Source organism: Globicephala melas, chromosome 8 (assembly GCF_963455315.2).
Source record: "Globicephala melas chromosome 8, mGloMel1.2, whole genome shotgun sequence".
Lineage (NCBI taxonomy): Eukaryota > Metazoa > Chordata > Mammalia > Artiodactyla > Delphinidae > Globicephala > Globicephala melas.
Window position 1 is genome coordinate 43,959,396 of NC_083321.1, and position 15,072 is coordinate 43,974,467.

General features: G+C 48.1%; 1 protein-coding gene across 2 annotated transcripts in view; it reads left to right on the forward strand.

Annotated features, from left to right (window-relative positions):
- GALNT18 (polypeptide N-acetylgalactosaminyltransferase 18) overlaps positions 1-15,072 on the forward strand; it is a 355,688-nt gene that overhangs the window by 161,834 nt on the left and 178,782 nt on the right. For both annotated transcript variants that reach the window (XM_030831400.2, XM_030831402.2), the window contains exon 2: positions 2,306-2,498. In XM_030831400.2, coding sequence (XP_030687260.1) covers positions 2,306-2,498 — 193 coding nt within the window. The remainder of the gene's footprint in view (positions 1-2,305; positions 2,499-15,072) is intronic.

Genomic DNA, 15,072 nt, shown 5'->3' on the forward strand with positions numbered 1-15,072 from the left:
GCTAGTTGGGGGGCCAAAGGCAGCCTGAGTTCTAGGAAGGAGGCTTGAGTAGCACCACAGTCCTAAAAGCTCTTGCTTTGTCATAGACATGCGCATGTAGTTTGCATTTTACTCTTTACTACGTCCTAATATGTTTAACATATCTGAGTTTCCTTCTGTATCTTTAAGGAAAATTGGTAACTGAGATGATAGGTCACGTTTGTCTTTGGAATTCACCTCTCTCCAGCCCTTTGCTCTGTAGAGGCAGTGCGGCTTCGTGGTTAGGACTCGTGCCTCGGGGGACAGACATCCTGAGATTGCACCTCAGCTACTGCACTTCCTTCTGAGTGAACCGGGGCGAGTTTCCCATCCTCTCTGTGCCTCACCTTCATTATCTGTAAAATGGAGACAGTAGCGCTTCCCACCTGGTAGGGTGAGTTGAGTCGATATGTGAAAAATGCTTAGAGTAGAGCCTGACTCATGGTAAACACTCAGCAAGTGCTAGCCGTGATAGTTCTCTCGGGAGTTACATGGATCTCCAGTTTGGGGTATGTCCCAAGGACATGGCCCCCGAAGAGGAGAGGTGCATATGCATTTTCATCCAGCGCCTGCGCGTCCCAGCTCCATTTACAGAAGTTTTGGCATCTCTCTGACTGAGGTCTCTGGCATCGGCGTGCTCGCTCTGCTTTCAGAATCTTGGGCTCTCTAATTTGCAGGGAGCTACAACGGCTCCATTCCGTCCATGACACCCTCTGTGCACCTCCAGTGATGGGGGCTTCCTCCCCCTGAAGCACCCCTTCCTAGGTGCTGGAAGGGTCCCCCTCTTACTCCTAGGCCTCCTCTGCTTCCCAGACTGGCTCTTCCAAGAGTCCGTCAGGAGGAAGTGGTGGTAAGAGGAAGTGGTCTGCAGCTCTGAGCTCTCCAACCTTGAAGACCATGGAACCCTAACCCCTGGCCTGTCTCGGCCTGTACCTTTAAGTTACCTGGCATAGGTGTGCCTGCACCTACTGGCTCCATACAGACAGCTGAGGGGACTTTGGCAAGTGTGCCAAGCCTGCCTCTCCTGTTCCTATAACCCCCCTTCTGCTTCCTCCTGGTCCCTGTCTCATTCCAGGCTCCTGCCTCTGTCTCTTACATCATGTTTATGAGCGTGGAAGGCGCCGTCCAGTGACCTTGGCATCTCTATCCAGTTTTTCCGATTGCTGACCTTGAATGGTGGGCCTGACTACCCGTCCCTGGAACAAATTCCATAGTCTTGACCTGTCGGCCTATGTCCTGGCAAGACCTACCCATTATCGCCATAAAAGAAGGACTTAAATGACCCTCCAGGCTCCTCTTGCTATAGCAACCCTGATTACCATTTGTTGTGCACTTATTCTGAGACAAGTGTTTTATATACATGATTGTATGTAATCCTCACAGATCTTGGGGGTGGTGGGTGGGTATTATTATTCCCACATTACAGGTGGGGAAATCAAGGCGTCAAGAGGTTGAGTGTTTGCTTGTGGTCATGTAGCCAGTGAATGGTGGAGCAGGGATTTATTTGAATCCAAGCCTCTGCTCTTATAGGTAATAATGCCTCTTCCATTTTTCTTGGAAGCTTCCAGGAAAACGATGAGCTCTTCTTGACCTGGTGTGAGCACTGCCCCCCACAAAGTCTACCAGGGGTCCAATGAGCAGTGCCCAGAGTGCGTGGAGGTTTGGGGATGGTATGGCTGTCCCCTGTGCCAACGATTCCCTGTCCTGGTGGGCAGAGCCTGAGGCAGCAGGAGGCAGTCTGGCCGAGGGTCCTTGCAGCCAGGTGAATGTCGTATGGTGGGACCAGGAAACTCACAGCAGGACCAGACAGTGGAGACAGAGGTGGACTGGCAAGAACTGGGCAGGGGAGCAGATGCCCAGCTCGGGGACCTGGATGTGGGACAGGTTCAGAGCTGGCAGGGAATGGGGGTACGATCTGGGGAAAGAGAAGCAGAAGTCCCATTTGCGGGCTGGGACCGGCATCTCTGATGAGAAGGAAGACTGGGAAAGGAGAAGGTTCTAACTTAAAGCCATGGGGCGTCAGGATCACGCCCATCGGCTTCCCAGCAGACCCTGTTGGGTATATTTCTATATCCGTTGCGCTAGTGGTTGTTGGGTGGGTGAATGGATGTATGGATGGATAAATGAGTTTGCGGAAGCATGAAGATTCTAGTCTCCCTTCCCCCACCCCTAAAGTTGGGGCTAAGATTGCTTTACCCAAGGCAATGGTGAGGAAGGGAAAGGGGTTGTCATGGCATATGCAGGGGTGCGCTCTGACCCGCTGTCTCCTTATCCCTTCTTTCTCCAGAGGCCCCCGCCAAACCTGAGGAGGCAGAGGCTGAGCCCTTCACAGACTCCTCTCTGTTTGCACACTGGGGCCAGGAGCTCAGCCCCGAAGGCCGGCGTGTGGCCCTGAAGCAGTTCCAGTACTACGGCTACAATGCCTACCTCAGTGACCGCCTACCCCTCGACCGGCCCCTGCCTGACCTCAGACCCAGTGGGTGAGCAGAGTCAGTGGCCGGGCCCTTGTTGACCTGCAGGTGGGGGAGTGGGGTCACCACAGTGCTGGGGACAGAGCTAGGACTTGGTGTCTGGACTCCTGGGTCTCTTCCCGGCTTCAGCCAGGGTCTGCCCACTTGGCCTGCATCAGGCAAGTCACTCTCTCCCTACTCCCCCAGCCTCAGTTTCTCTATCTGCTAAGCAGGGGGAAGGCTTTCTTCCATTAGAAATTTGAAGGATTAATAACCTAATTTAATCCTTAAGGGAACGAGAATCATCTGGCATTCCTGTTAATAAGTCATTTTAGCCCAATCAATTGCATTTTTATGAACAATTATTTTTTTCTGTAAATTAGTTTTTTAAAGTACATCCGTCTTCTGAGGCTAACAAGTCATTACACCCAACAGAGAAGTCTGTCTTGACTTCTCTCTTCGTTACAGAAGATGTTCCTTTAAGGTTCAGTTAGAATTTTTATTACTTCTAATTATTAAAAATTACTCCTAATTATTAAAAAATTACTCCTAATTATTAAAAAATTATTAAAAATGTTAGAATTTTTATTACTCCTAATTATTAAAAATTTTTATTACTCCTAATTATTAAAATTATTAAAAATTAGGAGTGATTATTACTCCTAATTATTAAAAATGTTATTAAGGTTCAGTTAGAATTTTTATTACTCCTAATTATTAAAAAATTACTCCTAATAATTAAAAATTTTTATTACTCCTAATTATTAAAAATGTGTATTTATTACTCCTAATTATTACTCCTAATTATTAAAAATTTTTATTACTCCTAATTATTAAAAATTTTTATTACTCCTAATTATTAAAAATTATTAAAAATTTTTATTACTCCTAATTATTAAAAATAATTCCTAATTATTAAAAATGTGGGCATGTACCGTAGCTGAGAAAATCTCATTAACTTTTGTGAGCTCCCCACCAACACCTTCTTTTCCCCACTTTCCCCTTATTTTTAAAATTTTCTTAAAAGCTGCAAACCACAGTGAGCTTATATCTGGAGTTTTCAGGAAAGATCTTGCTGCTGGGCTTGGGGGCTATATTCTTTGGGAAGGAGAGTTCAGTTCAGTTTCGTAGACATTTATTGAGCACCTGATGTATGCCATTTAGCTGGGTGTGGTTTTTCTTGGCCCAGGAGAACTTGGCTGGGCTCTAGAGATGAAAGAGCAGCTGAGGATCTACAAGGGGAAAGAAGAGTATTTGTTCATTTAAAGGATATTTATTGAGCACTTACTATGTGCCAGAATAGTCTAGACCCAGAGATAGAGCAGTGAACAAAACAGACAGGAATCCTTACCCTCAGGGAGCTTGTGTTCTATTCTAGTTAGGTGAGGACAGATAATAAACAAAGCAAAGTCACCTATGTAGCAAGTACTGTGGGGAAATGTAGTAGTAAGTACTGTGGGGAAATGTAAGGTGGAAGAGGGAGATTGGAACAGCCTGGAATAGGAGGAGGGGTTGAATTTTTAATGAGATGGTCAGAGAAGGCCTCACTAAGAAGGTGACATTTGAGCAAAGACCTAGAGGAGATGAGGAAGTAAGCCATGTGGATACTCAGGGGAAAAACTTTCTGGACAGAGGGACCAGCATGTGCAAAGTTCCTGAGGTCAACATGTGCCTGGCATGTTTGAAGAAAAGGAAGGAGGTCCCTGTGGCTGGAACAGAGCAAACTAGAAGGCAGTAGTTGGAGATGAGATCACAGGGGCAACAGGAAGCAGATCAAGTCGGGGTGGGGGGTTGGTAGTTCTCAAACTTGGCTACACATTCAACTCCTCTGGGAGTTTTAAAATAATCCTGATGCCAGGCTCTACCCTAGACCAATTGGGCAAGAGTTTCCAGAGGTGGAACTCAGTGCCCATGTTGTTTAGAGCTCTCAGGTGATTGCCATGCACAGCCCAGGTTAAGAATTGCAGAGAAGGGCTCTGTTAACTGTTGCAAGGTATGTGACTTTTGCCCTGTGAGGGGCTCCATGGGAAGAGAGCCGCATGAAGAGAGACATAGGGTGAGGTCTGGAAGTGTCCCGAGCTCAGGAGCTTCTGTCCCTGCGGAGTTGGGGGTGCATCACCCTCCCAATATGTGGATGTGCTCACCAACCTGGATGCTCTCTGAATTCCATATTTTCAGGATTTTTATGGAGGCATCATTACGTAGGCATGATTGATTATTAACTCATTTTCCAGCCTCTCCCCTCTCTCCAGAGAATGGGGGGGTAGGACGGAAAGTTCCAAACTTCTAATCATGGCTTGGTCTTTCTGGTGACCAGCCCTCATTCAGGAGCCTGCCAAGAATCTTCCTCATTAGATCAAAAGATACTCCTACCTGGGCAGAAGACCTAAATAGACATTTCTCCGAAGAAGACATGCAGATGGCCAACAGGCACAGGATAGATGCTCAACATAGCTAATTATTAGAGAAATGCAAATCAAAACTATAATGAGGTAGCACCTCACACCAGTCAGAATGGCCATCATCAAAAAGTCTACAAATAGGGCTTCCCTGGTGGCGCAGTGATTGAGAGTCCGCCTGCTGGTGCAGGGGACACGGGTTCGTGCCCCGGTCTGGGAGGATCCCACATGCCGTGGAGCGGCTGGGCCCATGAGCCATGGCTGCTGAGCCTGCACGTCCGGAGCCTGTGCTCCGCAACGGGAGAGGCCACAACAGTGAGAGGCCCACGTACTGCAAAAAAAAAAAAAAGTCTACAAATAATAAATGCTGGAGAGGGTGTGGAGAAAAGGGAACCCTCCTACACTACTGTTGGGAATGTAAATTGGTGCAGCCACTATGGAGAACAGTATGGAGGTTCCTTAAAAAACTAAAAATAGAACTACCATATGACCCAGCAGTCCCACTCCTGGGCATACATGTGGAAAAGATGAAAACTCTAATTCAAAAAGATACATGCATCCTGATGTTCATAGCAGCACTGTTTACGGTAGTCAAGTAATGGAAGCAACCTAAATGTCCATCGACAGATGAATGGATAAAGAAGACGTGGTGTGTATATATATATATCTACACACACATATATATGAATGAAGTAATGCCATTTGAAGCAACATGGATGGACCTAGAGATTATCATACTAAGTGAAATAAGTCAGAGAAAGACAGATATCATATGGTATCACTTGTATGTGAAATCTAAAAAAAAAACAAAGTTATTTATAAAACAGAAATAGGTTCACAGACATAGAAAACAAACGTATGGTTACCAAAGGGGAAAGAGGGGGGAGGGATAAATTAGGAGTTTAGGATTAACAGATACACACGACTATATATAAAATAGATAAACAACAAGGGCCTACTGTATAGCACAGGGAACTATATTCAATGTCTTATAGTAACCTATAATGGAAAACAATCTGAAAAAGAATAGATATATACATATACGTATAATTGAATCACTTTACTGTATGCCTGAAACTAACACAACATTGTAAATCAACTATAATTCAGTAAAAAATTATCTGTTTTGAGAAAAAAAGAGATACTCCGATCACCCAGGAAATGCTAAAGGATTTGGGACCTCTGTGTCAGACACTCCTTTCACTCAGTAAATTACAAAGGATTTAGGGGCTATGGGTCAAAGACTAAATAAATATTGTCAGGAACTGGAGGCAGAGATCAATATATGTATTTCTTACTATTTCACAGTATTATTAGTCTAAGACTAATAATAAATATTGTCAGGAACTGGGGGCAGAGATCAATATACGTATTTCTTGCTATTTTATAGTATTATTATTAGTCTCCCTTTTATACAAGAGGAAACTGAGGCGCAGAGAGATTATGTAATCTGCCCAAGGTCACTAGGGGCAGAACTGGGATTTGAACTCAGGCAGTCTGGCAATAGAATTTGTGCTTGTAACCGGCACTGTGTTTCACTGCCTTGAGGTGTCCGTTTGTGTCATTCTACTGGGGATGGGGCCTGCTTTAACAGTGTACAGCATGGAGCTAATTGGCTTATCTGGTTCAGGAAGTGGAAGAATTGTTTTAGTGAACCTCAAAGCTGTTATCAAGGCATAGAGTGAAACCTCAGCGATGGCAAATGTTGGGATTTAGAGCAAGGTGGGTCGGGGTACAGGGAGCATCTGGAGAGGAAGCCTCATGCTAAGGACAGTCTCTAGAAGAATCACGTCACGCCAGGTGTACCTTGCTTCAGTCCCAGCTCCTGTGCCTTTCCTCCTTTTACCTCCTGTTTGCCCTTGGGGATTTCTGCCCCTGGAGGCATGCTTGGATTCTGCACTATTCTTTTCTTTTCTTTTCTTTTTTTTGTGGTGTGCGGGCCTCTCACCACTGTGGCCTCTCCCGCTGTGGAGCACAGGCTCCGGACGTGCAGGCCCAGTGGCCATGGCTCATGGGCCCAGCTGCTCCGTGGCATGCGGGATCCTCCCGGCCCGAGGCACGAACCCGTGTCCCCTGCATCGGCAGGCAGACTCTCAACCACTGCACCACCAGGGAAGCTCTGCTCTTTGTATTCTTAACTTTGCCAAGTTCTAACCCTGATGCTATGCTCATTGGCTTCATTCCTGGACCAGAAAGTGGGTGTCCCAAATTCTTCCCTACCCTCCCTTCCATCACCTCTGGCTGGGCCCTTATTTTATCTCCTTTCTTGGTAATCTGACCACCTTGTCATCTGGCTGAGAGAGGGCCGAAGTGTGCTCAGCGCCTTATACACAGGACAAGAGGTAACTAGAAGGAAAAAAATCCATCCAACTGGTTGCTAGGTAGGCTTCATTAGTTTATTCATCCAATAAATATTTATTGAGCACCAAATATGTGCCAGGTACCCAGTAAAGCGTCAGACAGAGAAACCTCAAGGAGCTTACACTGTAGTGGGATCCAGAGTGAAAGGTGATGGGATCAGAAGGCAGTGATCAGAAAACTTGCAGAGGATCTCCTGCCTCCTTGGGAAGGAGTCATCCATGAAGGTTTCTAGTAAGTCAGGGACTGCACTTGACACCCACAGAAGCCCTGTCCTCCTGGGGCCTCTGCTCAGGGAAGCAGCACTTGGAGGTTGACATCTGCAAGGAGGCTCCCTTTACCAGTTTTGGCCACTCTCCCCTGGAGATGGAAGTCATCTCAGGTGGGCTTGACTTGAAGCAGGATTTCGGTTCTCCAACCAGAGGCTGAAGTTAGACCGTGGCAGTGAGAGCGCTGAACCCTAGCCATTAGACCACCAGGGACCAGTGGCCAGTGACAAGGCTCTGGCCCATCAGCTTTGTAGAAATAAATTTCTACAAAGAGACGGAAAGTAGTGAAACAAATAAAGTGTTTATTGGGAGGAAAAAAGAGTACGTGTGAATAGGCATACACGGGTGGACTCAGAGAGTAGCACCCTTGTGGTAGTTTGACTCACTTGTATGGGGCATTTCTTCTGGGTTTCCTTTGGCAGTGATCTTGCTTTGCCTGGTTCTGAGTCCTTATTTGGTTTACATGAGGGTCGTCCCGTGTGCACGCACCCATCTCTTAGCCAAGATGGATTCTGGCGAAGAAGCCTATGGATAGGTTGACATCACTCCCTTCTTGACCTTCAAGGATCTTTTCTGCGCATGTGTAGTCGGGAAGGTCTCCTTGACCTCAAGAGTGAGACATATGTGGTCTCTACCTTTTATCTGGGCGGGACTCAGCTCCTCTCTCCCTCTGGCTGTTTTGGAGTATCTGTCCCCAGGGAGCAAACTCCAGCTGCTCAGCCTGAGGCCCATCTATCTCCTGCCTCAGAAGGACATGGGAACTGGAAATGCCACAGTTTCATTAGCCTCATCTGGGGTCTTTGATCCATGCAGACAGAGGACATATTTCCTCCGGGCACCAGGACACTTGGCTTTCGGGGAAGTCAAAGTGCCATTCATTCTTCCTGCATTATATTAATAAGAACAGAGCAGGCCCCTTGGCCATCCAGGTGGGAAGACCCAGAGGAGACAGGACAGTGGTTGCCCCTTCTGGTGAGCCTCCTAGACTTCACCCCACGTGAGGCCTTTGCCAGATCTGGACAGGGGTTTGCCTTCTTGCTTCCTGGGGTGAAAGACACAGGGGCCTCAGGATCGAAGGGGAGAAAGTCTGCATCTCAGTCTGGCTGGACTTTACTCCATCCCTCATGTCCCCAGCTACAAGCTCCAAACATCCCCATGGCTTTCTCTATGTCCCTCCTCCTGCCTCCCAGTGTCCCACCTGCCCCTTCTTACCTGTAGCCTCCAAAATAATCTCCCAGAGGCAAAAAGAGAAGAAGGGGAAGACAAGTCTTGATTGGGTATATATATGTATATATATACATAGGTATATATATTTGTCAAAACGCGTCGAACTACACACTTAAGATCTGTGCATTTCACTGCATATAAATTAAGCGTCAACTTTTTGAAAAGTTATGGTGTGAGGAAGAGATCAAGGAAGTCCTTTGCCTGTGGGATGGAGAGGGAGGATGGAGGCGGCATCTTTAGGGAGGTCACTGAGAAAATGGGTTGTGATTGTGGGGAAGGAGGATCGTGGAGGGCTAAAGCAAGCTTGCCAGATCAGGACAGGAAGGTAAGGGTGGGCCTCCCACCCCAGTGATGGCGGGTGGGGTAGTTAGCATATTGGTACTCACCAGCTCCACAGCAGCCGGTGCCTGCCTCATTCTTTCCTGCAGGCAGTGGGTATTATTTCCGTACAGGGGCCAGGGGATGTAAGGGATGAGCCCTTGATCTAGTGGGCATTGGGTATGGGTAGGAACAGGAGGGGCTCGTGGGCTCCGGCTTCAGGGCTGTCACATTGCCATGGCAACTCTATGGCCTGCCTCTAAGGTAGCTTGGGTCAGAGCCTCCAGCAGGTATTGCTTCCTGCCTCTTGCTGGCAGATCCTCAGAGGCCCCTGAGCCATCAGTAATGATGTTGCCTTTCTCACCAGCATCCCCTGAGGTCCACATCCCTCCCAGGAGTGAGGGTGGACTGGCTCTTGGGTTGACTGGTAGGTTAAGGCCTGGGGCTTGAGGCACAAGGGGCTGGTAAAGGGGATTGGACTATTTTCTGCAGCCCTAGGTAGGAGCAACTGGGGCAGATCCACACATACCCACCCACAAAGGATCCCTGGGTCCTGAGCTGAAGAGACCCTGTGTGAACATCCAAGTGGAAAGAAGCAGGATGAGATTATAGAAGAGAAAGAATGCAGCCTGGAGCCAGGGCTCTGGGTCCCCCTAGGAGCAGGTTAGGGTCCATCCAAGGTGGCTGTGGGTATTTGCTGCCACCACTATGAGGATGGTCACCAGGTTTGTGTGTGTGGATCGGAGGGCCACGGGGTCTTCATGGTGCAACCTCCAGACAGACATCTGAGATCTCTGAACTTTGGGGGTCAACAGTGCTGTCTTCATGAGTGTGTATGGGAGGCAGGATAATGGCCTCCCAAGGGTGTTCACATCCTAATCTCTGGAACCTGTGAATATGGTATGTTACACGGCAAAGGAGAATTAAGGTTGCAGGTGGAATTAAGGTTGCTAATTAGCTGACTAAAATAAGGAGATCATCCTGAATTATCCGGTTCGACCCAATGTAGTCACAGGGCACTTGAAAGTGGAAGAATAAGCCAGAGAGATGGCTATGTGAGAAGGACTCAACCAGCCATTGCTGGCTTTGAAGATGGAAAAGAGCCATGAATGTGGGCAGCCTTTAGATACTGAAAAAGGCAAGAACAGTATCTAACAGATTATCACCTAGAACCTACAGAAAGGAGTGCAGTTCTGCTGATACTTTGATATTAGCCCAGTGAGACCTTTGTCAGACTTCTGGCCTCCAGAACCAGAAGATAACAGATTTGTGTTATTTGAAGTCACCAAGTTTGTGGGACTTGTTTACAGCGGCAGTATTAGTATCAGGACACTATACAGTGGGCCCCTTTTGCACAGGATCCTGAGAAGGCTAGAAGGGCTCTGTGCTTGGTTTAATGATCTGCTGTTGCTGTGCTAAAATTCTTAATAATTTTTCAACAGGGGCCACCATATTTTCCTTTTGCACTGAGCCCCACAAGTTATATATCTGGTCCTGGCAGGGAAGAGGGGCGGTTTCAGGTGAGGAGCTGGGACATGATTGCTGGATCATGTCGGGGTTCCTACGCTGGGGCTAAGGATTTACACCAAGAGCCACCACTTGCTCACTTAACGTGGCAGGCACTGTGCAAAATGCTTAATGTCTATGTTGTCCTTTAACTTTATCCTCTCGTCTCTCTGGGGTAGTTATTATTATTTCCATTTTATATAGGAGAATACTGAATATTTACAAGGTTAAGAAACTTGGTCAAGCTCCCACCAGTGGTATGTTGCAGAGCCAGTATTTTTACCTGTGTCTGTGTCTCCAGGACACTACTCAGGCTCCGTGCCCCGCCCTGCCTAGGGGAGCTTTTCTAGTTTGGGATTTTGCCTCTGTGGAGATGACCCAGAAGTCTTTGAAAGATGACACTTCCATGAGGGCAGCCTCAGGACAAAGGGGGTAAAATTAACACCCTGGGTAACGGTTCTGCTGTTACATCAAAAATGCTGACTAGGGCTTCCCTGGTGGCGCAGTGGTTGAGAGTCCGCCTGCTGATGCAGGGGACGCAGGTTCGTGCCCCGGTCCGGGAAGATCCCACATGCCGCGGAGTGGCTGGGCCCATGAGCCATGGCCGCTGAGCCTGCGCGTCCGGAGCCTGTGCTCCGCAATGGGAGAGGCCACAACAGTGAGAGGCCCGCGTACCACAAAAAAAAAAAAAAAAAAAAAAAAAAATGCTGACTACACAAACATAGGGAGAAATAATTCTTAACTGGAGCAATCTGGGAAAATGCTTCTGAATCTTAGTTAATTAAACATTTTATGGGCCAATAGTATCACATAGTTGTTCTTAAAGATGATATAATCTTGAGCTGTATTAATGCCTTAAAATGGGGAGGCAATAGTTTTGTTTTACTCAGATCACAACTGCAGAATTGGATTTTATGGGATATAGAGAAAGTGGCATATGTTTAGAGGAGAACGACTCAGGAGAAGAGCTGAGTAACATGACAAACAGATGAAGTTTTTGCTAGATTATAGAGTGATATGTAGAACCCAATTCCCTGGGATCCAAGGCCAGGCCTGTCACTTACAGAGCTGGTTGACCTCCAGTAAGTTACCTAGCCTCTCTGTGTCTTGGTTTTCCTATCTGTAAATTAGAGATGGTAATACAAAGATTGAATGTGTAATATACATAGAGCTCTTAGAACATTGCCTGACATCATAGTAACTGCTATTTAACTTTTTACTACTTTTTATCTGGGTCTCTGATTTGTAAAAGAGATGGCCTGGGGGACATGGTCAAGACTTTACCAGAAACACCACAAAGCGCACAAGGAGCCACACGGGACAAGCCTTCCACCCTGGCACTAGGTGAGGAGGGCCAGGTAGGCAGTGCAGGACAGAGTGATTTCTCCCCAGCACCAGAGTTCTGGGCATCAGAGGCCGGAGCAAGGCTCTGCTGGAGAGCAAAGACGCCCCGTCCTCCTTTTTCCCACCTGTCGGACCTGCCTTCCCTTTACCCCACGTTCCTCAGCTCTCCTTGCCGCTGGCCTGGCCCGCTCACCCACAAACTTCCCACAAGGAGATGCTCGGTCCTTTGTGTGATTTTTCCACCAGAGCCAGCTGACTTTTATTCCCTGGGTGGCAGTCCATGTAGTCCCAGGGACCCCATTTTCCCTGGATTTCTAAGATGTTTTAGGAACAAATGGTCCCCCTGCTTCCCGTTGGCTGTTTACATTTTAATTGATTCATTTTTCTCTTGTTCCCCTTACAATCTACATTTGACATAGCAGATCCTTTCTCTGAATCAACAGAGTCCCCTTGCAGAACTTCTGCCTCTGGTTGAAAGCTGGACATGTTGATGATCACATCTACTTAGAAGTTTACCTGTAGTGATTCCAGTGTCAGATGCTCTTCCAGGATCAGGCTGTGGCCCATTTCTTTTGCCTTGCAGACTGTGAAAACTCCTGTTCTCAGATGTCCATTGTCTCCTCCACATCTCAGCCAGACGTGGCCTCCTGCCAGGCCCCCGAAGCCCCTGCCTACACTAGGTAGCCCCACTAGCTCCATGTACCCTCTGGCTTATTGGATGATCTGGGCTTACTGTTGTGGTCAGGCAGGGAGTATGTGTTCAACTCCATGATTCCCATTCTGTCAGGCCGCAGTGGGATTCCCACCCACAAAGCTTTCCCGGGCCTGCATTCATTCTACTGTCTGCTATTCGAGCATTGATTCATTTGTTCATTCAGCCAGATAGCCGGTGCTTTCTGAGTTTGTACTCTGTGCTGGACACTGTGTGAGGCACAAGGGGGACCTGGTGAGCAAAGCAGATATTCTGTTGACCTCATGCAGCTTGTAGTTGAATGGAGACACTGACGTCTGTTAAATAACCACGTAAAAACACGTTGCCATAGCATATAAGAAAAACGAAAGAGGCTGTGAGAGTCTAGCAGGGAGATCCGATCCCAGTCCAGGAAGTGCAGTGGGTCTTCCTTCGCTAGGGTAGGTGTGCTCTCATGGAAGAAGGCACTCAACTCACTCAGATGACCACAGATGGCTGGGATTCTTTGTGGGCCAGTGTCTACGCAGTCACATAATCACACCAGCGGAAGCCACCTATCCAGGCTCTGGAGGAGGGCAGCGTGGCTCAGGACATCCTGGACAGGCTCGAGTGTGCATCCTCTCTGTTCATCTCTTAGAGTGCCATGTCTCTAACAGTGACTGTCCACGTCTGCAGCTCACTCAGTGACAGTGTTCTGTTTCCTCCCCCATCATTTCTGCTTCCGTCTTCTTAGGGTACCTCATGTTCAACCTCCCCATGAGAAAGGGCTTGATAGGACTGCTGGTCCTTCTTCAATATTATGAGACCTGGCTATAAGAGCTCCTGGGCTACACTGCTCTGTACACTGACTGCCAGCCCGTCGGTAGCTATTTGGGGCTTAGGAAGCAGTCTCTGGTCCCATGAGTTGTGGGCGGAATGGTGAGACCACCTGGCAGAGGACACAGACAGCTTCATACAAGGAGTATATATGGGGAGGGTTTATCTCAATGGGAGCAATGGTACAAGGAGACAATTGGAGGCTTCACGTGCCCAGTAGTATTTTATCACGTTAGTCCACATCATCCCATTAGACACACTACATCTGCCCCATCTTTCATCAGAGTTGACCTGGAGTGACTTTCATTTTGCCCCTCCCTCCACCAGGTCTTTGGGTTATCACAACACCAGTATCTGGACAGGTGAATCTCTGGGTGGGTGTGGAAAGAAGGTACGGACCCTAGTTTAGTGGAGACTATGAGTACTGGCTTTGGAGGCAAATGAGCCCAGGTGTAAGCCCTGGAAGATAACTTACTGCCTCAGCCCTATTTCCCTCATCTGTAAAACGGGGATAAAATGTTTACTATATAAGACTGTAGGAAGGAATAAAGTTCAGAGCGGGGAAAAAAGAGTAAAAACATCTGTATATCTCTTAGCATGGTTTATGGCAAATCATAAGCACTCAGTAAATGGAAATTAGTACTATTGTTACTTCCAGATATTCTGTGAGGAGTCCCTGGGCAGTAGGGGTAGCTGTACCATGCAGTCTCTGAGCTCCAGAGGTTGTGGTGATAGAGACGCCAGGCACAGGGAGTGGAAGTCTCGACTGCACTCGTGCCCAGTGAGAACCCCCATATTGCCCTCATCTTCGGCTCTCATTAAGCCCAACAGACTGGTCGCTGGCAGGCTGGGAGCCTATCTAATCTGGAAGGTTCTGGAAGAAGCCAGAAGTGTACCCAAGTGAGGCCAGAGGACGACCAAGCAGGTCCTGTGGGTACAGGTAGAAGGGTGGAGGCCAGAGTGAGGACACAGATAGCTGTAAGGACAAGAAGCCACTGCTAATCCCAGGGTTTATGCTCCAGGGGGTTAACGGTCCAGCTGAGCCCTGGTGTGCTGACCACAGGTACAGGGTAGAGCCTCTCTAGGAGAAACCTGGGAAGAAAGAGGGGCTCCGGGCACTCAGGGGAGTGGGTACCTGGGAGTGTCGTCTTCTCTCTGTTTGGTCCAGGGCGGTCCCTCCTCCACTCCCAGCATCCAGGCATAGTTGGACCTGGTTCCCTGTGCACGTTGGCCGGCAGACCACAGCGCACATTCTGCTTTGATCTTTGCTCTGGAAGAGGTCAGGCAGCCTCCACGAGTCATGCTCTGATGGACCGGGGGCTCGTAGATTTGCCGAGGTCACAGGGAGGGGAGAATCCATCGGTCCAATATGGGGGTGTCTGGCTGCTGCCCCGGGTGGTACCCAGTGGCAGAGGGCCTGGCTCGGCCTTCCTTAGTCTGCTACTGCTTCCCTGCCTCTCGCGGGCAGTGGCAGCGCTAAGGCTTTTGATATAAACTTGCCTCATAAACAGCTCCAAACCGTGTCAGGGAGCTCTGCTGGGAGGCTCCCTACATAGCCACTTCCATACCCACACCACCTCTGTGTGCAGAGATGGATGTAGTTGACTTTATCATGACCATCAGTCCCGGCTTATTAGACAACCATAGTACTCCCCTCTCAGAAATGCCTTGTTTTT